The sequence below is a fragment of the Equus asinus genome, chromosome 29 (genome assembly GCF_041296235.1).
Source record: "Equus asinus isolate D_3611 breed Donkey chromosome 29, EquAss-T2T_v2, whole genome shotgun sequence".
NCBI classification, from domain to species: Eukaryota; Metazoa; Chordata; class Mammalia; order Perissodactyla; family Equidae; genus Equus; species Equus asinus.
Window position 1 is genome coordinate 17,168,537 of NC_091818.1, and position 27,075 is coordinate 17,195,611.

Consider the following 27,075-nt stretch of genomic DNA (forward strand, 5'->3'; position numbering starts at 1 on the left):
GGTAACATTTTGTAAAAAAAATAAATTAGCACTACAGATGTGTGTGGGGCCTGTTCCACATGTATCTCAGTATAGCCAAGTGATTCTTCTGTTCCACGAGGCTTAATATACATCAAGGAAACATACTGCACAAGATTTGCAGAAGAACATACTGTTCCAAGCCCTTCCACTTCTGACGTGATTGCTGTTTATTGCAAACTTCATACCTGGAGTCCACTGATACTGTCAGCCTAAAAACTTTTCATTTGTTGAAGAAAATTTCTCAACGGTAATCATTAGGCCATGTCTTCATGTAATCTTCCCAAAGTCAATATGTCCTCATTTCCCCCTCAAAAGCAGCTCAAAATTTCTGAACTCCAGTGGTATAGTCCTACACCAATATGCATAGGTTCTTCCTTATTTAGCATCCTTACCAGGGTAGCCTAGAAGGTTCTTTGCCTCCAAAACCTTCCCCACTTGGATAACATGGCCCCTGAAGTCTCGCCATTCTCTAGGTTAAGTATTGTGCTCTTGCAGTGATAAATTTCTTTAAAGGTCTTTGTGAGGGAGCAGGGAGAAGAAAATAAAATGCAGGACCCTCATCAAAAAGAAGATGGAGTTAAAAATGAACTCCGTCACCTGCTTTCTAATTTTATTGACAGTGAACCCTGAATGAAGTACTAGCCTCAGATTTTGAAACAAAAACTATGGATTCATGCTATCAGCCACAGTTGTATATTTAGATAAAAAAATTAAAAACAAAGCAAAACAAAACAAACACAACACACTAACACCAACCCTGATAAAAATGAAGAACTGGACATTTCATATCACTCTCAGTTGAAAACAGCTGAACAATGACAAGAGCAACGTCTGCCGAACAGTGGACACCTGTGGCTTCTGATCACCTGGCATTCCTTCTTTCTTCACAGAACCCAGAGACCCTCTTTTTCTCTTGGAGATTGTCTCTCTGCACTCTGTTTATGACGTGCCCTCATCCACACGAAAGTGGCTATCTTATAGCTACATAATAAAAGCATTCACTTGACAGGATCAGGTCTAATATTAACTACAGAGATATCAGAATTTATCTGTCTAAGACAGATAACTGTTTAAAAACCCAAGGCAGATACTTTCAAACCAAGGGCCAAAGAATTTTAAAAATCAATGAGACAGGAATTTGCTTTGGCAGACAAGATTAAATTTCAGTACGTGTAAATTAGAATATGAGTTGAATTGAGGATGTTTGACTACATCCATTCTCTGCCTCAACATAATTCCAAGGTCTGTGAAATCACAAAGCAGTTTAAAAATCCAGCAAAAGAACCACAGTGGAGAAATGTGCCTTTGCATAACAGACTAGAGACAATAGCCCAGTATGAATTTAAGAAACCATTTGACCTCATAAAACACAAGCTAAAGGATATTACTGTGAATTTTCAAAAGAATAAACCAATTGTATTAGCTAACCTTATTTTATTATGACGCTTTCGTTCCATCTTCTTTAAGATACAAACCTAAATTCAAAACATCAATTTCCCATATTTTATTCTGTCACAGAACTGCTGCACAACCTTGCCAGATTGGAACTCGCCGGGGATCTCAGTTCTTCCACGTGCGGCGCCAGAGGGAAAAGCGGTGCCTTTCGAGGCTGGTTATACTCAGGTCCATCCTGAACTCTGTGAATGCAAAATTTACTTAGAAACGTCCAATGTGTGCTGGCTTTTCTGCCTTACATTTCAAAATTCAAACCTATATATTTCGTTTTATGTCCTGTCGCTTTACAATTTTGCTGTCTCGGCTTTTACGTTTCTATAATTTCTACTTTCTACAACTAAAACTTATACTGAAAAAATCAAGAAGAGAAAGTGCAGGAGTGTCTCTCACCCAATATTTTTTCTTTCCCTCTACACTGCTGTTTATCGTTCTTCCTGGGGTGTTTATAGTACTTCAGCAGGAGGAAAACGTGCCTGCGAAAGGTAAGCTGTTGTACCAACAGGTGGAAGTCTTTTTAAAATATAAACCTTCCCCCAAAGCCTGTGTTGTTCTGCATGACTCCCTCACGTCCTACAAACTTTTCTGTGGCCTCAGGCTAAGTCCATCTAGGCAGCAAATTTTGTGGCTGAAAATCAACCAGCAAGTATTAATTTATCACCTCCTACAGAGGAGGCAAGGTACTTAGACAATCTGACGGTTTAACATAATAAATTGAAGGGAGAAGGCTTTGTTGAAAATAACGCCCACTGACAAATAGTCTACCCTATATGTTTGACTGAACTACCAAGGCAGGAAATTGTGTAACAATTCAAGGCAAACAAAAAAATCACATAAATCTCTGTGACAAACGTGTGCAATATTGATATAGATTCTTGACTTTATAAAACTGACGGAGTGTTTTGGTTGTATTTCACATGAATTACCCAAATAAGCCAGTCTGTGGATGTCTGGTATTAGGTGTAAAAGAAAATTTTAAATTCTTCTTTGGCCCTCTCTAGGAGGGTGCAGGACAAAGCAGAGAACGTGAGTCAGAGAAGACGTTATTGCAGAGTTGTTTGGAGTGATGCTTTCCTGTACACCAACTCATTAATGTGTTATAAATAATGATTAGAAAAATTCTCTTTTTAAAAATTATTTATTGAGCACCTGCTTCAAGTCACTAAAGCTGAAATAATACCATTAATATTCTGTTACTACTTCAGTAGGAGTTAAGCAGATTTTTGTGAGTTTCATAAAAGACTAGCCAATTTTTCTAGAAAAATGTGTCCCTAGCTCATTTTCAATCTACAAAATTATCAAAACAACAGCAATGACAACAACGAGAGCTTCTCTGGTCAGCCTGGTCTCCACTCCAATTTCACTGCTCTCCAGAGACTGTTCAGGACCACTCTCTCTCTCTCTCATCATATGAGACAGGAGAAAATGGAGGAGAGTAGCAAGAAGCTGCCCCCTCAGAACAACAACCCTGCTTGTAATTCCACTCATTCCACACTTTCCACACTTTGCCTACAGAGATAACAGAGGAGCCATCCCTCTTTCAGTCTCGAGCAAGTCTGACCTTCTGGGCTCTGGACTGGATCCTCTCCTGCCTTCTCAGGCAATTTACATCCTGATTATCTTTTTTGTACCTTATTTTGAGCATCTCCCCCAATACTAGATTCTACCTCCCAGCATTTTCGAATATTCGAGAATACCCCACCTTCAAAGCAGACCAAAAAGAAAAAAATCTACCTCCCTCCTCACTAGACTTCTTCCTTCCAGAGCTATTGTCTGTCTCCTCCCCTTCAGTAGAAACTTTCAGACAGAATTAGCTGTACTCATTGTCCCTATCTCTTTACCTTCCATTCACTCCCTAGCCCACTCCAATCTGGCCTCCAGCCCTGTCCCTCCATTACTGCACTGAAATGGCTCTTGTTACAGCCAACTCTCAGTCACCACCACACCAGTATCTCCAACTGCGTTTGTCTTCATCCAACTAGAACTTTCAATGCTATTCAACTCCTTTGTCTAGCATTTCCCTTCAGAAATCCCCCTTCTACTAGACTTTCATGACAATATACACTCCTGGTTCTCCTCCTACCTCTCTAGCTGCTGATTCTCAGTCTTTTGTTGGCTCATCCTGACAACCCAACCTTTAAATGTTCCTCAATGTTCTGTCTTGGTCTCCTTTTCCAATTCTCTCAGCAATTCCATCCATTCCTTCCACTTTGACTATAGTTATTATAATTACTATATTATTATATTATGATATATTACTACATATCAGTGACTCACAAATTTATATCTCCAATCCAAACCACTCCTCCATATTCCTAACTCATTTGATTTTCTCAGAGACTAAAAACTGAACCTAGACCAAATCGAACTCAGGATCTTCCTCTCACACTAGTCTTCAAGTGTTCTGTGCCTATGCAAATGTTATCTATCACCACCACCCATCCAGTTGTGGAAGCTGGAATCTTTCTTTTCTTTTTCCTCCCCAAAGCCCCAGTACACGGTTGTATATCGTAGCTCTAAGTCATTCCAGTTCTTCTATGCGGGTTGCTGCCACAGCATGGCTTGATGAGCGGTGCATAGGTCTGCCCCCAGGATCCTAACCAGTGAACCCCAGGCTGCTGAAGCAGAGTGCGAGAACTTAACCATTGGGCCATGGGGCCACCCCCCTGGAAGGAATCTTAAGGGTCATCCTTGACAACACCCTCCCGTTCACTGGCATATCCATCTCTTCATCTGTCCTGTCGATACCTTCTAAATACACCAGGAATACATCCTCTTCCAGTCTCCACTTCTGTGATCCTTGTTCACACCACTCTTATTTAGATTCTACTCTAGACCTACCTGGTCTCTTTACTTCTTCTCTTGATCCACTCGTAATCCATTTTTCATGTAATAGCCGGAGTCATCTAATAAAAATACAAAATAAAATTAAGTTCTGTTAGAATAAATTCAACATTTCTTGACTATTTTTTTGGCCTCTGATATTTTTTAAATTGTATTTTAATGATGTTTTTTAAAAATTTTAGTTCTCTATATGAAATTATGATTAAATTTTAAGAGACAGCCACTTCCCTATTTGATTGCTCACACAATATTTTACAGATCATCCTTCTTAAAAATAGTCCTTTTGAAATTTTGAGTATGCTCTCTCATGATGTTTTTATTGGTTTGATGAGTGTTTCTATTGGTTATTATTATTTTAATTTTCTTAATTAAGTAATTCAATGAAGGCAGAATGCTCAAAGATTATTCTTTCAGACAAATAATATGCAGTTTTCAAATTCTAGCCCTTAACCTTCAGCACCAACAAATGTTTTGAATCTACTAACATGATTCAAAATTTAGCTTTGTCTTATAGCATCTTGTCATTGCACATGCTATATTACAAAAAATTTGCATTGTAACTTTGTTTTAAAACTTTAGATTGTCGTCCTTTCTCCACTATTTGAAGAATTTTCAAGGTAACTTTTAAAAGGCCAAAAATGAAGGATCAGAAAGAAAAGGTTCATTTGTTTATTTTCTTCCTTCCTCTGCCAAATTAAGACAATAGCTATACACGAGGTCCAAAAGACACTTCTTGAATGGTAGTCATTTGACAGAAGTGCCATTTTTAATAGAATTATTTTAAAAATAGTAAATTAATTTAAATTCCAATTTTTAATCTTTCCCCAGTTTCATTTCTTCCATTTTTACATTTCAAATATAGGTTAGCTCCTACTAAAAATCTGTTGTTTTATCGCTTTTCTGAAATATGTGGGTTTGATGCTTTAAAAAACTTGACTAGATGATCCAGTCTTGAAATACCAACCTGAATCTCCATATTGCATCAATCTGAAATACTTTGAGGAAGTTAGTGGCTCAAGTAGCCTCCTGGGAGCAATGGGTCTCATCTTATTTCTGACAAATTGATGAGAGCTTGATGAAAGGAATCAAACATTTACCACCCAGTCTGTTCTTAATGACGGGCCAGCTCCCGCCCAGCTCAGGAGGGGGAAGCCAGTGTCTCATTCCCGCAGCAGCCCCTGCGTGGGAGCCATGGGGCCGGGTACTGCCCACCAGGGCCTCTGCCCGCATTTTGGGTTGATGAATCTTCTCTTCAGTGGAACTGGGTCCTATCTAGTCTGGGGATTTGTGATGTCAGGAAGAGTGATGTGTTCATGAGACCAAAATAAAATCAACCTAGGAAGGCTGCCAAATTCTTCCTCTATCACTTATTTTCATGTAAAGGTCGGTCTGTCTCCTTTGTTGGGGAATTGCAGAAATCTAAAACTGACCCTTTTCAGCACTTAGTGGAATCCAACAGCAGAGGAAAGAGGTTGTTAGCAAGGACAATTTGCTCTGGCCCAACCCACTAGTGGGCAATTATCAATCAGCGTGCTAGGGCTCCATTTACCCAGTACTATGTGGGAACGAAGGAGTCTAGAAAAGCCTCAGACCGCCTAAGACCAGAGAAATCAGAGGCAGAACTTAAATATGATATTTCCCCCAGAGTACACAGAGCATGTCTTCTAAGTTGCTTGGAGAAAGGCTGGCAAAAACGCTCAGCTGGTGAGCAAGGAAGGAGACAGGCGTTTGCCGCGCGTTGACCCGCTGGAGGAGCCCTTCCCGGGGAAAGGCGGGAGGGAGCCGGGGAGGCGGGGTTGCAGAGTGGGGGCAGTCCTTCTCTGAGTGCACGATCTGGTGGCTTTATTTGTTGGCCCGGTGGGTCCAAGCTGGGAAATGCAAACTCAGCAGGGAAAGGGGAAGAGAGATTGGCAGCAGTTTTCTAAAAACAACACAGCTCAAGTCTCCTGCGTCTGTCCCCTCGCTCACCCCGCCGAGGCACAGACGGGTCAAAACGAGCTCCCTGGAGCGAGCGCGGCCGCCCAGTTCCCACTAGGAAGAAGGCGGGTGTCTGTTACTCCAGGACGGCCCGGCCGCTGCACCCGCCCGGTTCCCCTTCTCTGTCAACCGGCCAGGCTGTGAGAGGCGCCTCTCCCTCCGAGCTTTGGACCGAGGTCGCTCGGGGTCACCCCAAATCTGATGATGCCGCTCCTCGGCGCAGCCGGCGACTGGGACTGGCGGGGGGGCGCCCGGGGCAGAGAGGACGACGCGGAGGCGGCCACGCGCGCCAGTCGTAGCCAAGCGCCCGGGCTTTCCTCCGCAGCGCCTGCTCCCCGGGGTCCGCCTGGGCGCGGCTGGCGCCCCCGCCTCGCCTCCCGCCTGCCCGCGGCCTCGCCACTGCCCCGCCACGAGCCCTTCTGCTCGACCCAGGCATTTGACACCCGACCTCATAGTGCCACCTTCCCACCCCGCCGAGAAAGAGGAGACTGGTGAGGGAAAGGGGCGCTCGCGGGCAGGGCCGGCTCGCGGCGCCCGGGGGGCTGGGTCTCCAGCTTGGAGGCGGGGGCTCCCCAGGCGCGGGCGCGGGAGGAGGAAAGCTCGACCCGGAGAGAGCGCGCGGGGAGTGCGGGCGCCGCGGGGGCTTGTTGCGCGGCTAGGGGCCTGCCTGCACCCCTAGGGGCGCGCGTCACCGCTCCCAGCCGGGCCCTGGGAGCGCCGAGCTCTCGCCTGCGGCGCGCGCGCCTTGGGCTGTCTTTCTCTGGCCCCGCCCCTAGTTCTTCCGCCAAAACCTTTGACCAGGGTCTCCTTGCCAACATTCCTAAATGTCCTTTGCCAGCTCTTTGCGCCAGGTAGGAATAAGGCTCTGCCTTCTGGGTGTGTACATAAAAGTCAATTCCAGAAGGTGTAGTGACCTTTTCACCTTCCCCACGAACTCCTTCGGAGGGGGTCCGCGGGCCTTTACGCCTCCCAAGGGCTTGATCAGTGGCCGAAACCTGTTTGTTCCCTGAAATGTCCTTGCTATTCATATCCGCAGAGGCCTTCTGCAGCAATTCCCAGAAAGCCCTCGAGGATGGAACTGGGGGACATCCAGCCCATAGTGAGGACGCGCCGCCGGGGGAGGTGGGGGTGGGTAGGAGCTAGAGGGCCGGCGTGACAGTTGCCTGTGGCCAGGAGCGGGCACCGTGAGAACACTGCCAAGAGCACCCCTCCCCTCCGCCGCCACTGTTCTCCCTCCTCCGGGATGCACAGAAACAGGGACCACTGGACGCCTAATTTCCAAATCCCCACACACCTGGGCTCCGAGATCTGAGGCTGGGAGGGGTCGGGCGACGGCTGCCCCCTAGCTGGAAGGCGCATCACCTCCCACCCTCCGGCGTTCCCTCTGCCCCAGAGGAGAGGGCACCAAATCGCGCTTAACAATGGAGCCCGCGGCGCGCCGCGGGCGCCCGGGCGCGATGGGCGCCCAGCAGCGCACCCTGATACGGGGCAGGGCCATGTGGGGCTGCAGCCCAGGCTCCCTCGCCCGAGTGGGCTGACCCGGCTTTACGCGGCTGCGATCCTCGCCCGGCTCTACGGTGCGTCTCCCACTCCAGCCCAGCTTTCCGCCCTTCCCTCTAGCCCTGGCCTGGAGCGTCCGGGGGCACCCTGCTGCCCTCTGTCCCAGGTCTCCGGCTGGCCCTGTGGGGAGTGGCGGGGCGCCGGCCCCGCGCTCCTCGCCGCCGGGGCGCCGGCCGGGGATCGGAGTTGTGACAAGCAACGGCCACCTCCCGGGCGCTCGGCACTCCTCGGCGGCTGGATCCTGGAGATCCTCCGCGAGCTCCTCGCTCTCCCCCCGGGGGTCCTGAGCGAGCACGCCGAGGTGGGCTAGCCCGACCCTGTCGCTGCCAGCGACCTCGATGCCCCCTCCCCAAACACACACCCCCTCACGCCCTGGGCGAAGACCGCCGGCGCCTCCCTTCCCGTGGAGATCCCTGCAGGGCCTCCGGGAGAGACGGACAGACGGACGGGAAAAGCACACGGAGGGAAACTTGTTCCTCCCGGTCTCCTGTCAGGCAATTACTGGCGAGCCCGTGCGGGGAGAGGGGAGGGAGGAAGCGAGCGGAGGGCTCTAGCAGGGGAGGGGAGGACGGCGGAGGGGGAGGCGGGGTGCAGTTGGTGAAACTCCTCGGTCTCCCGCTCATCTTTTCATTGCTTGCTCCTCTCCTTCACGCAGACACCCCGGACCTCCCCTGGGCGCCAGCTCCTCGGCTCCAACGGGTCCAGAAGCAAGCTGGATTTTTTATTTTTTTGTTTCTGGAAATTGGCTTTGGTGTGTGTTTCCCTACCTCCCTCCGCCCCCTCCCAGCCCCCCTCCCTTTTTTTTTTTTTTTTTTTTTTGAGACATGGCCCGGGCAGTGGCTCCTGGAAGAGGAACAAGTGTGGGAAAAGAGAGAGGAAACCGAAGCTAAATGACAGGATGCAGGCGACTTGAGACACAAAAAGAGGAGCGTTTCTCTCGGATCCAGGCATCGCCTCGCGGCTTCCCTTTCTCCGGGACGGACTGAGGATTTTACAGCTCTGGGCGGAGTGGAAGCGCTTCGGATTGTTGAGATTACCCCTTTGCTCGTTTTCACCCCGCACGTTCTCGTTCTCCCGCGTCTGCCTGGGGATCCGGCGAAGGGAGAATGGAGAGGGGGCTGCCGCTGCTCTGCGCCGCGCTCGCCCTCGCCCTCGCCCTGGCCGGCGCTTTTCGCAACGGTAAGTGACAGGCGGAGGCGCGTGTGACAGCGCGGCGCCCGGGGCTCCCCGGCTGCCCGCGTCCGGCCGGGGTTGGGCTTCCCGCCCCAGCCACGGGACTCACGCAGAGCTGCCAGGATGAACCTGGAGCAGCCACCTCCCGGGCGAAGGGAACTTTTATCCAGGCGGAAAAATACGATCATTCGGTTTAGGGCAGGAAGATTTCAAGTCTTCCGGCTCCTTGCTGAAGTTGGTTGTTTGGCTGCGGGGGTTTTCCTACCTCTGTTACAAGGCAGAGCTGCCTACCTTCCCAGATCAGCACACCAATTATCTTAATAATGTTTCCTCCCAAAGGCAATTAGATGAGACTCCCTTTCAAAAATCTGATGGCTGTTGAAAGTTAATGAACACTTTACCAGGAGAACTTGCTGGCTCTCTTGCAGCTCCCCTGAACCGTTTCCTGTGGTGGGTGCCTGCAGGAGATAGCGGCTTGTTGGCTGATGGAACTCCCTGCGCCTTTGTAAATCGTCCCTAAGCCGTCTGGAGCATGAATGAAAGTTACGTAGTGTCAATAAAGGAATCTGATGTACACAGGGAAAGGCACCAGGATATCTGAAAATCCCTAACCTAGTTGCAGCTTCCACTCATCTTTAAACCACTCACTCTTAAGTAAATGAAAGACTATGCTGTAACCTAAATAACGTGTTTGACTTACACTGTAAAGTAATCGAAGGCGAGGATATGAAATTCTCTTTACAGTACGTCTTTAGCAATTATTATTAACTAATTATCAAATATTTACTTTTGTCTGGCTTAGATTTCAATCAGAGTAATTAGAAGAAAAGAACATCCGCTACTTACCGTGTTATATTGTTTTAATAAGAGACCACAAGTGGAGGGGTTCACACGAAGAAGAATTTCAATCACATATTATGATGGAAGTTAATCTCTCTAATATGCTTTTTGGAGGTTTTGTGATTGAAGCAATAGATTTCCCCAACAGCTACCAAGCAATGTTCTAAAAGATACTCTTGGAAGCAACACACACACACACACACACACACAAAATTGTGAATGTGGAGTTCAATTTATTAATGAACCTGAGTTAGTGGCATCTTTCTATAATCTGGCAGGGGATCAAATAACATTCTCCTCCAACTGAAAGAGCTCAAGTGGTTGGACTTTAGAAATTATAGTAACTCTGCCCTCCACAACTGCGACATTAATTCAGTGATGGAGATGTTCACACGATGGATTTGAAGCCATTCAAATAGCTTTCAGACTTTAGGTTTTAAACGCCATGTACGCACAGGTATATGTGTATGTGTTTGAATGTGTATATATATAATTTAACAGGAATCTGGGGAATGGGAGAACCTGAGCTCGGGTCGGTGAGCTTGCCTGGGTAAGCCGTACTGCTGTGTTTGCAGTGCCCAGAGCCGGTGATTGCCTCTGTAGCTCAGCAGACCTCTTGAAGCCATGTCCACCTCCTCCCAGTACCAGTGTCTGCTGAATTAATTCATTAACCTTATTTAGGACTAATGGTCCAGAGTCATTAGAAACTGCTCTTTCTTAATCAACTGTTAGAGAGATTTACCAGAGCCAGGGAGTGCACCAGTCCACATTATCTTATTACACTGTCACTTTCTCAGAAGTCACAGATTAAAGAGCTCTGGTGTGGTACTCAGTCCACCTAAATGTCTTCTGAAGTGACTCTGTCGAGTGACTTGAAGCAGTGCTGTTTAATTTCACTCCTCTAACAGACGCCAGACCCTGCCATGATGTTTGCACAGAGCTGGAGGAGACGTAATGAGATGGGGTCACTTTCCAAGTTTTCTGCACATTTAAAATAATGGAAGGGCCTCAGTAGAATCTCAGAGTCCAATATGATCATTAATGAGATTCTGAACTCCGGTTGCAGCATCATTTCTTCTTGGCAAACCTTAAGCTTTTAAAAGCCAAGGCAAAGGAAACCAGTATAAGGCTACCCTCAGTCTAAGAAACATAGTCGGAAACATCTAGCAATTGAGAAAAACAATATAATTTCTATTGTCTTCTTTTTAATTTACGGGAAATGATTTCTGTAAAGCATGTAGCTTTATGTATTTTTGATGTGCACTTCATCTTTCATTTCTATTTGACCTGGTTTTCCTGTAATAAAATTCTGTAGATTTATAAATTCATGCTGAGAGCAAAGAATGCCATTCTCTTTCCACAGGGAATCTATTAGATGCAATATTAAAATCTATATATACCATTACTGAAAATTTGTGATTGATAGGCTTGTATATTTCACTGCTTTCGTACCTGTTCCTCTTACATAGTTTATGCACCGAATTTTTATTGCTCAGAATTAAACATCAATAAATGTGGCAGCATTTCAGTCTGAGGCTCTCCAGTATGAAATCCATCATAAAAAGTGACAATGAGAATCTATGCCGAACAATAAAGCAGCTCAGAGACTGGTTTATTTGGCTTTCACTGAGTCACTTCAGCACTGGGGGTTTTTGAAAAGCAGGCTCAAAACTAGTTAGCTCCCCTTTCCCAGAATGTGAGAATGGGGCTTACCCTATGGGATGCCCAGCCCTCAGGGTGGCTGGGTTTTGTTCAACATATAGGTAATTAGAATTAATGCTGTGTGGCTATTTATTTTTCTTTCTGTCCTATTGCTTTGATCTAGTCTCCAGACCTGAGCAACTTTGCTTGGAGCAGTAGAGCAGAATTCTTTCTGCTTCACCAAATACACTTTGTTCTCTCTTGCTCTGGATCTCAAGAGTAGAGATAACTTAAAATCACTTAGATTTATGGGCAGATAAAACAACAACAAAAAAGGTTTGTCTTGGAAGACAATCCCCACTGATCAATGACACAGACCAGGCTTATCATCAAAAAGCTACACCAGGGGTCAGATAGCATCTTTTAGTCACCTTCCCCTTAGAACTTGCTACTTAATGCGATTACACTTCTTGGGGGATAATTAAGTCTAGCAGAAGCTCCCTAGGGACCATGTTAACATCCATTGAGGGGATTTAATGTTTTGAATGCTAGAAGACCTTTTTCTTGGGACGGAACTTTGTGGGGGCGGGGAGTGGAGCCCTGTCAGTTCTCAGTCCTCTTTCCTCCTGAGCCAACATTCCTGGGATCACAGAGCGTTCTTGGTGGGCTGCTGCTATCAGCGCCACCTGAAGGACCTGCGGGGACCTCTTGGCATTCCCTGTAAGAAGTTATGGAATGTTTAATGACTGGTAATTTATATAGAGAGTTGGAATATCTAACCGGTTGTCAGGGAAAGACCTACTAAAATGTTATTTTTATTGCAGACAAATGTGGCGATACTATAAAGATTGAAAGCCCCGGCTATCTTACATCTCCCGGTTATCCTCATTCTTATCACCCAAGTGAAAAATGTGAATGGCTGATTCAGGCTCCCGACCCATACCAGAGAATTATGATCAACTTCAACCCCCACTTCGATTTGGAGGATAGAGACTGCAAGTAAGTGAGACCGCCTTTGAACAGGGCGCCACAGCACCATCTAGTGGTCATGGGTGGCTAAGGGGGAAATGTCTGTCCCTCTGATAGGGGATATGAATGAATCCAGGAGGGACTCCAATCTAGGCCAGATCATATGTCAGCGGCATGGAAATTAAATTATGTTAAGCGATTTCTGAGTTCCCCAAACTAGGAAGATTATATTTAAATGTGTAGTCTTTATTCTTTTTCCTGTTAACAGTTTGGTCTTGGAACTCATTTTTAAGAAATGTATATACATGTGTTGGTTTTTTTTCCCTGGGAAAGGGGAAGAACTGGAAACCTAAACTCTTGCTTGAGTCTTTATTAAATATCGTGGTTCACTAACATATACTGCATTGACAGATGGTGAGGTTGGATATTTTCTGGCAAATCTTTGACACATTTTGTGATTTAAGAACTGTATTTATCTTATTGAGTTTGACGTGACAAAAACAAATTGTCATTGAACAAAAATAAGGCATATAGGATAAGCTGGATGAGGGGTTTTTGTAGTAGATTGATTGCAAGTCTCTTATGGAAAATGCTAGAAAATAATTGTCAGTGCACAATGAATACAATGGGACTCAAATAACAAGTCATTGTTTCATCTGCTTTAGTCTTGCTCTCTCCTGTTGTTAAGTTACTAAGCGTCAACTTATGCTAGATTTTGTTATTATGAAAACATTCTCACCATAGACAGAGTCTGAACTGTATTTCCTCACTTTATGTGAAAGCACTGGTGTGTAGGTTTTGCCTTCCACAGTGTGGAAAATATGCTTTAACCCTGCAGGCAGCAGTCCTGTCAGATCCAGGTGTTCTCTTGTCTCTGGTCGGCCAGCGGACCACCTGCCTCTGCCTTGTCCACATCATCCCGTTCTGCTACACTGCACACGCTGTCTTCTCCAGAGACTTGAAGCTGAATATCGATCTTTAATGAAGTTTAGCTATACAAATAATTTTGAGAAAGGAAAATAATCTATTTAAATCTCAATTCCTAAGAATTTCTCAGGAACTGATATGTTTTCCCAAGTTTTAAAATGGGTCAGTTTGATATAATTGTATACAATGCTTGTAGGCTACTACTTCCATTGGATATAAACATTCCAGGCACATTCATTATTAGAAATATTCTACTTCCAAACATATAATCTTTTTAGGGAAGAACAGAATGATATACAAATGTTTCCACCTGTAAGAATTCCTCAACAACCTGTTGAGTTGGTAGGGTAAACTAGTTTTTCACAGGAAGGGAAATTAGATCATTTAGTTAATCCAACATTCTGGTGCCTAGAGAATTAGCATATATTTATATACTGTTGATCAATTTCCAAATAATCAGCATATACTACAGCGCAATAAAATTGTGCTAGTTCCAATTTGATCTTTGTTCTATGATTCAGAAGTGCTTCAGGGCATTATATTGACGTTTTAATCTTGTGTGAAAGTTGCCATTAATAGAGTGTTCCAGTGACTGCTAGGAAACAGGGAGTTCATTGGATATATATATATATATCTTTTTGCCAATATTCTGTTTTTACAATGGCAGTCACCTAGACAACCTGAAGACTTGCTATTTCATTTCATTTTGTTTTGTTTTATTTTATTTTTTGCTTTTTGACAATACCTAAACTGCTATAGAAGATATTTTTAAGAAACTCTGGTGAAACATACTCAAGTAATAACCTTATTCCCAAAAATAAGGTGCTATTAGATTTCAATAAACTCATGTTTACTAACTCCTTATCTGAAAATCATGACCATGTTTGTGTGTAATATAATAGCTAAAGAATTCAGAATAATCAGTAGTTATTAACGGTGGTATGCTGGTAAATGTTCAACAACTGGGTCTTGGGAGGGGGTGAATCAAGTCTTTATTTGTAATATATACCGATTTCTGTAGTGTAAATATTCCCACTATGGCCAATTGCAAACTACCCATGTGATGTCAGTGTGCACAGACTTGCAAAGAGATGTGCATAATTGGTTGTTGTGAGATGGTGCAAGCCAGCTCCAGCACACAGCTGGCAGACAAGTATAAGAAAGTGAAGCCAGCTGAGTGAGTTAATATATATAAAGTGCTTACAATAGTGTCTGGCACATAGTAAACCTTAAATAATTATTTGCCATATCATGATGTGAGGTGGAGTCTAGTGGGACTGGTGGAGCACCTTTTTAGTTTTCTTTTTTAAAGATAAGAAAGAGGATAATTATGATTTATAGAAAGACAGTTTTAGTGATATCAGCAAGATATTCAAGAAACTGATATGGCCAAGAAGATTGTTTCTGTAATTATGCTGGTGAGACTTTTTTTTAATGCTCCACAGTTAGGTGTTTTCTTAATTGCAGCAACTGAGGGTTTGTTCTCTGTGAAGGTGCCACCTCCTGGCCAGCCTTAAAAGGCTGATATATTTAGCCTGATGAAGTCAATGGAGAGTACGGCATAGAAAATATCCTTGTGGCATATTTTGAAGTGTTGCTGCCTGATCATTTTATCAATGAAAATTCCAAAAACGATCCAGGAAGACGCATTTAAGACATTGCCATCACTCTCTTCCCAGGCTGGTGCGCATGACCCCTGGTCATTGTTGAAGGTTGCGGTGGAGATTCTACAAATGTGTGCAATTCTTACCAACTTTGTAAAGGCTGTGAGAAGAATCTGCAGCGTTAATTTAAAGTTAGAATTCTGTACAAAAATGAGAAACACCAGAAACTCTTAGAAGAACAAATTCATAGCCTTCAAAAGTTTAAGTTGGATGCGCAAAAGCATAGTGTTTTGGGTTTTGGTGGGTTATTTTTGGTTCTTTTTGGGTTTTTTTGGTAATTTATGTTAGGCTGTTAGTCTACTTCCAAAAATGTATTTGAGATGATACAAAATTAGATACAGTAAACCACATTCAGAGAGCTCGTAAGCTTTTGGTTATCATTTCTGTTAAGAACAAGCTATTTGTCTTATTGGAGATATTTAATGTCTTTCCCTTTTTCAGCTGTATTACACGTCTAATGGCAATAAAAAGTACTTGCTGTAGCAGTGTCATAAGGTTACTGATAAGATGAAATGGAGTGTGGATATGAAAGCCCTTTGAAAAATTAAAAGCTCCTCTCACAAGAAGTTATCACTATTATTATTTCTTTACCAACTTGGTGATTGTTAGAATATTTGGAAATACGAAACTATGCATATGTCAAGCTAAATATATTGATCCAGTAATGGGATGGTCCACATTATAATACACCCTGCATTTTCTCTTAAAACTCTGAGTATTTGCACAGTCAACTTTCGCCATGTGAAAGTTCAAGAAATTGATTCTTAGCACATGTGCTTATTGAGAAACATCCTTGAAACCTAAGTAAGCAGTTTTTTTGGTAGGGTGTAGGGATGGATAAGTAATTAAATAGACAAGTTCTGGTAGGAAAAAATGTTTTTTATTTAAATTTTTACTGTTTTATTTATAATTAAATAAAAAACCATTTCATAATTTTAACAATATAGGAAAATGTGTACATTCACAACTTTTCATGTGAACAGCACCAAGACTGACCTGGTACCTAAGTAAAGGATAGACCTAACCTTCCAAAAAGTCTTCTTCAGTGGATATCAACGGGGGAGGTTTCTTCAGGGAACATGAATGTGCAAGTTGTGCCTGCGAGTTTTAAAGTACAACAATCTATGTTTATGCCACCAGTGAATCAGGTTTCATTACAAGTAAATATCAAAAACATAATATTCTAACTCCTTGAATTCTTTCAATGAACAAGGCGTGGTATTGACCATTCAGTCAGTGGAGCAGGAGAGCATCTGTCTGCAGGGCTACCATGGTGCCAGGATTTCTAGCAAGATGTACTGCCTGGCTTTATTGTCGTGTTGGCATAAGGAAGGTAGCTAGAGAATGCTCTGAGAGGAGAAGGTGCTGAGGGAGTGAGAGGAGTGACGGTTTCTCTTTTTTGCAAAATCCTCCATGCTTGTGAATGTCAAAGCACAGTTAAAAGCAGAAAAGCAAGAAAAAAGCAACCTGCTGAGTGTTTCTCAGAAAGCCGTGTTCGTTGTTCGTTGTAAATGGTTCTCAGTATTTACACTGAGCTAGTTCGATTTTACTCCACGAAAGTTTGCTTCAGTGGTGAGGTGGACATCTTGAATCTCATACAGCTTTATATCTGCATAGTAAACAAGAATGTCATTGATACAGTAGTTAGAATTTATGGAACTTTTCCGGTTTCCCAGCAATGCAAACTATCAGCATGATAATTTATAATGGTTTGTGACAAATACTGCTGAGCAAAGAGGTTTGTGGTTACATTCAGATCAGATGTCGTCATCTGGGGACCAATAAAAATTTCACAGACATTGGGTTAAAAACATTGAGAAAATGAACTCGAATCTCCAGAAAGAGAATCTAAAACGGTGGTAGTGTTGGGGGACAGTGTGGTCATGGTCTTCCTGCTGACAGGCTCCTGACTGCAATGCCTGACTCGTCAGCGCTGTTCTGTAGGGTTCCACCAGGACACAGGCTCACAGAGCATAGCTGCCTTTCTGCCTATAATTTAGATTTGTAATCTCTTCTTTGTGTAACCAATAATAGCTGTCTTTTTCCTAATTCAATGCAATCAGAGGAAGATTTCACTCTTGCAACTTCATGAGAAGTTTAATTATAATAAAATTATAGTTAGAGATGATACTCGAGGTTTGGAATTTTGTTGGAATAAATCATGCATTGTTTCTTTAATGCTACTTTTAAAATTACCTAAGTTTACAAAGTTTGAAACATATTCATTTCATTTATTTTCGTAGAATATAAACTCACTGAATGAAAATTAATCTGACCATAGTTTCTCAAATCTGATTATTCCTGCAAATTTAATTATACGATGGTCACTTAGTCGTTTATTGGCAATTTCGGGAATACAAGTTCCATTTTTGGTTTCCCTAAGTAATATTTTCTGTTTTGATCTTTTCTTTATTTACTTTGTTCGGCATGGATTTTTGCATTAATTTTTTAGAATTTTTCTTTAAAGTGTGATTTATGTTGATTAGTGAGTTTTTCGCTTTTTGTATTCGAGGCAAGTGCCTCGCTCTAGTCCTGGTCTTGTGTTTTAGATCATCACTGAGACCAAGACAAACACTTTATTTTATGGAAAACAGTGGATATTTTATGCCAAAATACTTCTCCATTTTCGATATGAAATACAGAAGTAAATGTACCGTTAATTAAAGTACAACCCATATCTAGAAAAATACATGAAGTGTAAAGTTTGATAAAACTTTACAAGGCGAGCACATCCATATAATCAATCCATAGTAAACATTTCCAGCTTCCTAGGCAGAAGCCGCTGATGTCCACTTTCAGTTGCTGACCTTTGGCTTCAAGGGCAACTGCTATCTTGACTTGTGTGATTCCATTTTTATAAATTTCAAAATCAGACAAAACTAAAGTACAGTCTTAGAAGTCTGTGTATGCTCTCGTTTGCATAGAGTGAAACTCTTTGGAATGGAGATAGAAAAAGGCGAAGTATCCCCTTTCTAATCAGAAAAACAGAGGTGTACTGAGACGTTATAATTCTTTTCAGTGACTACCGTAGAAATATCTTGTATTTGTTGCATATATTATGGTTATGTTAAAATAAACACCAAGTTTTCAGTCTGGAGCCTGCTTGACATGCAAGGCATATTCAGAAAAATCTTCCTTTGCTTTATTTTTCCTCATCTTTTCATTGCTGGTTTTGATCTCAAGTAACTTCCCAACATGGGCACTGTGAGAGGCGCCACACCAAGCTCAATTCAGTTCCAAGACTGTCGAGCTGGTAAGGTGAACGCTTCTCACAGCTGCTGGCCAATGTTGTTGCCACCGCCTGCAGCATCCACGGTCACCACTCAGGCAGATAATTATCTACTCTCTCCCCTTTGATTTTTTTCCCCATTAGCACTGATTTTTTTGAGCAGAACCCCATGTGTTTAATAAAATTAATTTTCTTTATTATTTCTTACTATAAGCAATCACATTTGATCTTAATGAAGTTTGAGTGTTACAAGGTGGTTGTGTGTTAGGCATTTCTGCAATTTGAAAGAAGCAAACTTTATGAGAAGCTAAAAGAGAAGGTTAGTTGAAATCTTATCGAATTGAATCAACATGTGCATGGCATTTCCAACCAGATTTCACTTTGGGGAGCAGGCACTTAAAAACCAATCCAAGTGAGACATATGCCTTCAGCGGGCATGCACATTTTCAGCTCCTTTCCAGCATAAAACTTGATCCTTGCATGCAGGCTGACATACTTCGGCAGATGTACACACACAAACACATATGTGCATGTGTGTGTGAGCTTGTAAAGAAGGCTACAAAATAAACTTAGCTAATTGCCATTGTAGTATTCGTCAACACTGGTCATTAAGCCTACAGAAGAACAAGAGACAAGATTAGCATTCAGATCAGGTTCCAAGTGCCTTGTAATTGAGTGTTTGTCATCAACCCTGAATGTAGGAGTCACTGACTTGGCAGAACATAGCACCTCAAAGGGAGATTTCCCCTGCTATCTCTGATGGGTTGAACTGTGTCCCGTCTCTAGGTCATTTAGGGATGCTATGAGGTCAGTATAACTCAGACTGACTGTGAAGGACACCAAACACATTACGCTGGGTTATGGTTGAAACCACTTAGTCTTTACAGATAGCTTAGAAAGTGAACTGCATTCATTCAGAACTCTCCTAAATTCTGCAAAAGAGCAGGAGAAAAAGAAAACTTTTGGCGTGTGTCCATTCAGTTGCCTTATAACCTGTTTTTTCTCCTCATCAAGCCTAGGTCTCTGTTGCACATATCTTGTATCTTATTTGGTCAACATGTTTTTCTCCTTTAATTTAAATAGTCAATTGAGTGTTTAGAAAGGAGCCATTGAGGCTGGTTCTTACTGTCAGCTCCTCGCTATGGGCCCACCCTGCACCTGCCAAGCCCTCTGTGCATGTGATCTTACTTAATCTCTCCCTGTCAGCCCCATTTTACAGATGGCAGCACTGAGGTTTCGAGAAGCTAAGTTAACTGAGCCCAAAGGCTCAGCTGTTGCACCAAGTGTCTTTCCACCTTTGTGAGCAATGGGGCTTGGGATGTGACTTTTGAATGAGAAAATTCTTACAAAATGCTGCCAGCTTATTTTTTATTCAAGCAGCCATTTTCTTCCATGAAATACCTCACACAAAACTTTAAGTACAAACCAATTAATTCTGAGGAAGGACTTAATTTTTGAACTCTTAGTTCATATGAAGTAAGCACTGGTAAAAACTGTGCATAGAAACTTCCAAGTAATTGGTGATTTTCCACTTCGTCAAAACTTGCCTTAACTTAGGAATGAAATCCTGGGGGAAAATACCTAAATTCTGGTCCCTTTGGTTGATGGAATTTGAAAGCACAAAGCACATGTAAATACAATATTTATTTGAAGCCTGATAAGCAGGCAGCACAAGGGTTCCATTTACACGATTGGTTCAAGGACACATGAGATACCAGCTGCAACCCGTGCTTTCTCCCAGCCCAGAAGTCAGCAGGCTGTGTTTTCTCCTAAGCACTGCTCATTTACTGAATCTCAGGCAAAGAGCAGAAAAGTTTTGCTCTCCCACAGCTCCCATATTTGTAAAATTTCAATACGTGTATTTGCCATGGTGACTCTGTCAGGGATAAGAGAGCGTGGTTGCTCAGGCCCGGGGGTCCTGTGAGAAATAGAAGAGTGTCTTTTGAGAAGAAACAGATGCCCCAGAGTATTTTGTTTTTATCTGGTCAGATACTTGTATAATCAGTCAGCCATGTTGGAGGTGATGGCTTGTTGCTTCTGTGATAGACTGGCTTGTCACAGAGAGGGGCTGGTCCCAGGATGAAAGAGGATGGTAGATGTCTCCTTATTTCAGTTCTTACATTTCATTAGAACAGTCAGAGGTGGCAAAGGCCAGTTAACAGAGTCACGATTCCAACTCCTTGTCTGACTCTCCAACCAATGAGAGCTATCGCAGGTCAGCTGTTGTGTAAGATAAAGGCAATCAGTGAAATGGCATGAAAAAATTAACATGTGGTCAAAGTATTAGTCCTAGATAGATAATTTTTAAAAAATTAAGACCAGTAATTTCCCAAATTTAAAGAAAAAAAGAACACACTCTTGACTCAAAAAAATAAAGGACACAAACCCCCACAAACTTGGTGGCTCTGAGGATGACTTCATGTGGTTTGGGATCACGTTGTTTTTTAGAGGTGGGAACACCTGGCTAAACCAGACTGCTGTTCTACCTTTTATCTTGGTTCTTTCCTGTCTGTCCATTCTTGAATAACTTAAGACAGTGGACATTTATTTGTCAACAAATTTGGTCACCAGAAAGATGATTAAAATATATTAAAATTTTAATTTCTGGATCAATCCACTCTTTTGAACAAATGGCAACCAATAAAAATGACAAATCTCCATTAATTTGACAGTCTGACTCTATTGGCACCTCTGCTCTAACACCCACCTGTTTAGGTTCTTTGTTGTAAGTGTACAGGTAAGGGTTTGTCTCCTGGTGGGTGGCGAACTGTAGGAAGGTGGAAACCACGCCTTGTGTTTCTGCCATCCACAATCCCACAGCATGCTCTGCACATAATAGGCACTAGTTTAACTGAACTGAACAGCTGACAGTTTTATTGCAATTGAAATCTGGTACATGAAGAATAGAGGGAGAGAAACACAGGGTTAGCCTGAATAGAGTCTATGGGCCACAGTAGGTAATCTGGCGAAGAGACCAGGGAAATTCAGTGAAGGGACAGTGAAAGGGGCACTTGGGATAACTACTGTAGTGAGTGGTCAGTCTGGGTGGCCACCTTTTGGAAAGGCAGCCCAAACGTGGAGGTGGTAGCTGCATTTCCGCGTTCAGGGAGTCTGGCTAGGTTGCCCCCTCCCCCCGACCTGGTTGGAGGCATCAGAACTTGCATGTTGGAGCCCCTGGTTCCCAGCAGCACAGGCCAAGACTACAGATTGCCTGGAGAGTGACAGAGCGGGGGGGGCCGCCTCTTCCACGCACGTGGCCTGACCCTCTTCTTTCTGTTTGGAATGGATCTCAGCCTCGGCTCCATCTGAGCCAAAACATCGCCCAAACTGCCCTAGCAGCTTCTTCACTTTACAAGGGCTGGCTCATAATTTTATTTCTCAGCGACAGCGTTGACACTAGGCTGAGGGAAGGATGAGTTTTTTAGCACTGATTGAAATTTTTCCTTTTTTTTCCAAGGAGAGTTTTGCATTTCCCTTATTCTTTATTCCAGTGCCAATTTCTTTGTTCCTGGCTGAGGACACGACTGAGTAACTGTTAGAATATATTGGTTCAGTCCTTCTAGACACATCTTCATTTCCCTCTTCACCTGTTCTGGCCTGGTACCTGATGTGTGTGTGAGTTCATTAACTCGAGCCAGGGAGTTTTGATTATCAGGGGACCATGTTAGCAGCTCCCTGTGAAAAGTGTTCTGGTGAGAATTAAGGACATCAGTTATAATTGCACCTCTGCCATTCATTCCCATCTGTGACACAAGATGCAGGTCGTAGAGGCAGGTCATAGTCTGTGAATGGCTCGATTATGGCACCGTTAATACTGTGGCTTTGACAATGTTAACCAGTGTGGCTCAGAAGATGTAACCACATCAGCAACATGACCCAGACACAGCTTCAATTCATCTTTTTCCCGTTTCTTTCTGAAGAAAAAATGCTTTCCTTCCTCCACCTATCTCAATCACACAGTGTTGATGAGATAATGTAGGTGGAAGTGTCGTATGAATACAAGAGAAGTATGTTGAATAAAGCCTAGGTATTTACAACAGGAAGTGCATCCGCAGGTTTTGTTCCTTAAAGTAAGTTCAGACTGTAAACAATAACGTCTGCATCCTTAGGAGGAGGCACTTATAAATATTTCAAAAGCACGGCGACAGAGATAGCATCTCATGCTCAGCATGTATTCAGCCAACAAGAATTTCTGAATGTTCTTATCATAAGTTGGCTAGTTAAGCCTGTTATAATTGTTGAAGTCTTCTGAAAATTTAGACGGATGGAGTTTCTGGCAAAGTCTTACGGAAGATGCTATCTCAATGTGACAAACATGGTAATAGCATTAATGGCTTAAAAAAAATCATTATTTTCCCAAGTGTGCCTAAGGACTTATAAGTATATTCAGGACATTCAGACTGTAAACCAGCCCATACTTAAATAGGAAGGTGGGAGCCAACATCATGGTAGGTACAGCTGGGATGTCAGTCCTTCCCAATCAGTTAATCCAAATAGTGCCATTATATTCATGTCTGAGAGAGAGGAAACTACGTGGATTTTGTGGTATAAATTCATAGAGAAAAGCAGCTGGGAAAATTATAGGTTTTAAATTGATGGTCCCTCCCATTCTCATCCCTTTCCCTCCTTTTCTAGTGGCCCCAGGTCCTTTAACGTTGCCGTCTCCTTTCCATGTCTGGTTATGGCAGAAGTCCCAATAGTACCCGGGGTTCTCAGTGGCTGAGATGAAGAGCATGTGCGCAGGAAGGCCCGTAGGATTGTGGCAGAGAAGAGGTTACCCTTTTAGTCCCTTCTGCCCACCTCACCCTCATGAATGACCTAATATGATAAAATTATATCTGTAGCCGCTCAACAGTACTCTCAGCTCTGCTTTTGTTTGAATGACTAGGGTGTGTGTGGCTGGGAACTCAGGCAGAAAGGGTTTGCTTTCCTTCTTGTGGGCCCATTCTGGGCCTCCATGGGTCAAATAGATTGTGTAGGACTTTCCCACTCATAAGTAAAAAAAATACTCCTTGGACCTTGTTACCCCTCGACAAATGTTTCATCTCTTTTTCTCTCTCCTATTACGGCCAAGGGTATTGAAAGTGGTATCTATACTCCAGAACTAAACTTTCTCTTCTCAGCATAATTTCTGTCCCCTCCAGTTCACTGAAACTGCTTGCACAAATGGTATACTTCAATTACTCTTCTAAAGCCCGAACCCATTGGCCTTAATTTCTTCAACCTTTCTACAACATTATACACAACTGACTACTCTCTATGCATTGGAGCTTTCTTCTTTGCTGCGTCTCATGACACTACATCTTCTTGGTTTCCTTTCCGGGTCTCTGACCACGTCTCTTTTTGGCCTATTTCTCTTTCTCCTCCAACACTAAAAAGGAGCATTTGCCAAGTATGCCCCGAACGTCTTCTCCCTGGATTTCCGTTTTGATCTTAGCGTCTCAGGTCAGATAATACTCACATTTCTGTCCAGCTCTAGATTTGACCTAAGCACTGCACTCAAACTTCTGAATTCTTTCTGGGTTATGTTGACTGTCTGGATGATTGACTGTGGCCACCATGAGAAATCAAATTTTGCACCTTTCCCTACAAATGACTTCTCTGCTGCCCTTTCTTTCTCTTATTGGTTCCTTTCTTCCCTATGTATCTAAACTGAAAACTCTGGAATGTCTTCTGATTCTTATTTATCCCTCAAATCTGGTCAGTTTAAAAGCTTCTAAATTATGTATCTGCAATGTCCCTTGTATTTACCTTTTCTCTCATGTTTCTACTGTTACCACTCAAATTCTAACATTTTTTAACCTACCCCTGACACAATTGCATTAGTCTCCTAAGGGGCTTTCTTTGTTCTTCCCTCTGCTTAGAAACACTGGGAGTCCCCATTTCTTCCTTTCTTCTCAGCCTCCCACCATGTTGCCCCCACCTGCCTCTCTGTCTTGTCTCCTGTGTTTCCCTTGTATCTTCTGGCCAAAATGATCTCCTTGGAGTTCGTCAAACTCACCCCTGCTTTCCTCCCTATGCTTACTCATAGAGTGTTTCCTTCAGAGATGTGGGGAGGGTAGGTAAATGCCCTTCACGGACCTGTGTCCCTCTGTCAAAGTGTTGCACATCATCCCAGTTCCATCTGAAATTGTCTCCTTCCTAAAGCCATTCCTGAGAACCAACTACCAATCAAACATGATTTCTCCCTACTCTGTCCTCTGACACCCCCAAAAACTGTGCTTATGCATCATTCACGTTCCTTACAATAGTCTGCATCATGTCATAATCGTTAGTATTCTGCTGCTACCCACCCAGCTAGTTCACGAGGAACTCAAGAACAAGACTGACACTGTATTCTCCCACTTGCAGAGCCCACCATAGTGCTTTGTATATAGTTGGTGCTCAATTTATATAGCTGAATTGAATTGACCGACTGACATCCGTGAGTCTTCTCCACTGTGTTCATCTAGCACAGAAGAACCACGTCAGCTCTTTAGGAAAAGCTCTAACTTAATCAGATGATAAAAATGCACATTTACACTTGTCGTTTACATGGTAAACCCTTCATTTTCCTGGGGAGTGGAGTCAAACAAATTTTTTTCTTCTGAAAACCTCTAACTTCTATTTTTAAAAGCCTAGATTTCTACTTGTGGATAGCTTTAGCTAAATCTCAAAAAATAGGCAGAGGTAGTGCTTGACTGGGAGCTTTTCTTTCTGTTTCACAGTCATCTCCATAATCTGTTTTGGAGTTAGAGGCATAAAATGCATTAACATGTGTATTAATATGTCCTGATTGCTAAGTATTTTCTGACGTGCCCACAACTCTTGGGACTTTGTGTCACAACTCTGTAAACTTTGTCTATTGTGTATTCATATCCGGGCTCACGTCCAAACCACCTTTACATAAATTCAACACAAATAATTTAGAGCCTTCTTCCATTCCAGCTGGTAACCCCAATAAGTGCATGTGTGAGCCTCATAGCAGGCTTGCTGGGGAAGATGTATAAAGTGAGCTTCTCCATTAGAGAAGTTAACACACGATGCCTCCCCTGCCCAGATCAACACCAAGTCCTGTGTCGTAGTGCAACTCCATGAAGATGCTGCCCTGGAGGGGGAACTATGGGGGGCATTTCTGAAATGGACAATGAGGGGTTTTGGCTGTTCCCCTGGCTCACCCCTCTCTCGCTAGAGCAGTGTTTCCTAAGCATTTCTTGAAGCTGTGTGTCACAGCGGGCTAGCATCAACCCAAGAGGAAGAGACACAGAAGTGGCAGATGCACAGCTGCTCCCATGACAGAAAGGACTCTCAGCCACCATAGCTGGGTTTCTTATTTCTTAAGAGCTCCCCAGTGTCATTTCCTTACTTACACTGAGTTTTCTGGGCCATTTCCAAATATTTCTGTTATCTGTCTAGTCTAGAAATCCAGACCCTGCCCTCATTCTCACACCTCTGGTTTGTCTGCATCCAGAGAACAGAATGACTTAGATGATAAACTCTTGTGGTTCTGTGGGGTAACTAATTAGCTGGGGCGGAGGCAGAAGCGCTACCTGATGATGCCCTCAACTTACTCTACTCCATGCTAGTCCTGTGTTGACCACGTCTGTAGTTTCCTCGGGAGACCTGCTTAAGTGACAGAGTGGCCTTCACGTGTGAGCCTGTGGGAATCATCATGATCCTGGCTTCTAGAAGTGATGCGGCCTCTAAGTCACTGTGGGCTCAAGTGGTTAATCTTTCTAGGTCTGCGTTTCCTCGTCTGTGAAATGACAGGGGTGGGCTCTGCTCTTTAAGCCCTTTTGCCTCCAATATAGCAGGATTCTATCCATGCAGGGGAATCCTGTTGCCAGCAGAGCAAATTCCAGAGATGTCTTTTCTGACCAGTTAGCCTGGCCCCAACCCCTGGGCCTTTCTTTGGACTTTGACAAGAAAGTCCGCCTGCTTTTCTTTCTTCTCTCCCACATCTGAGCTACCCCAGCTCAGCCCAGATCCTCCCTGCCTTTTACCAAAAAACCCCACCCCTCTTCCTACTCTTTTTTTCTCCGAGTCACATATTTTCTGTCAGTTTCCCACCCCTAAATTGTATCAGATATTTTAGACTCTCTTTTGACAATATTTATGCCAAGGCATTGTCCACTTTTTTACCTAGACCTTTGTCCTACCCATTAACAGGTATGTTTTATCTAATCAGTTATTTAGAAGAGATGGGAATGTGGCCCTCAGAAATACGCATTTATGGCTCTGCTGGTGTTGAACATAACATTTGCAGGCAGTGGAAATTCTGTGTCAGGAATGGGTTGTTTGCTCTTGAAACTAGATGAGCCACAAGCCGGGTTCGAGGTGTAATTTGACTGCAGTGAGAACCTGAATGTTAACCTGAACTTGGATTTGATCACTAACACAGAAGCAGCTTTCACCTTGTCGTTTTCTTCCCCACAGTCTTTCAAAATTAGATTGTAAAGAATAGAAATTACATTGGAAAAAATACGAAGGAGTGACAACAGCAATTTTGTTAACGAATCCTACCTCATTCTTTATGTCTCAAAGGCAGCATAAGCTATGTAATAAGCTATGTATCTATTTGTAAAACAGTTTCGAATTAAGGAGCTTATTCAGACGCCATTGTAAAAATAATTTTTTGAAATTGTGGTCTATCAACAGGAGATAAGATGGCACTTATTGTTGCCTGCTGAGGCCCATTATGAATATTCTATTCCAGAAGCAAATCACACTGTAAATGCAATGATCAGATTCATTTATTCTCACAATAGCATTTTTGCAAAGGTGCAATTTTGTAATTTG

General features: G+C 43.2%; 1 protein-coding gene and 1 long non-coding RNA gene across 9 annotated transcripts in view; one reads left to right on the plus strand and one right to left on the minus strand.

The window, feature by feature from the left end:
* Positions 1–1,512: 1,512 nt before the first annotated feature.
* On the minus strand, positions 1,513–8,347 carry LOC106836622 (uncharacterized). Its single transcript, XR_001399413.3, has 3 exons — positions 8,216–8,347; positions 4,315–4,379; positions 1,513–1,658 (listed from the first exon to the last, which is right to left on the minus strand). It is a non-coding gene; the product is annotated as an uncharacterized lncRNA (long non-coding RNA).
* NRP1 (neuropilin 1) overlaps positions 6,527–27,075 on the plus strand; it is a 146,886-nt gene continuing 126,337 nt past the window's right edge. For 4 of the 8 annotated variants that reach the window (XM_044762201.2, XM_014849621.3, XM_014849622.3 and 1 more), the window contains exons 1-3: positions 7,701–7,871; positions 8,510–9,033; positions 12,333–12,507. In XM_044762201.2, coding sequence (XP_044618136.1) covers positions 8,961–9,033; positions 12,333–12,507 — 248 coding nt within the window. In that variant the 5' untranslated portion in view covers positions 7,701–7,871; positions 8,510–8,960. Of the gene's footprint in view, positions 6,786–7,700; positions 7,872–7,960; positions 8,156–8,286; positions 8,349–8,509; positions 9,034–12,332; positions 12,508–27,075 lie in introns of those variants that run through there. The other 4 variants (XM_070501142.1, XM_070501143.1, XM_070501140.1 and 1 more) reach the window with 3 other exon arrangements.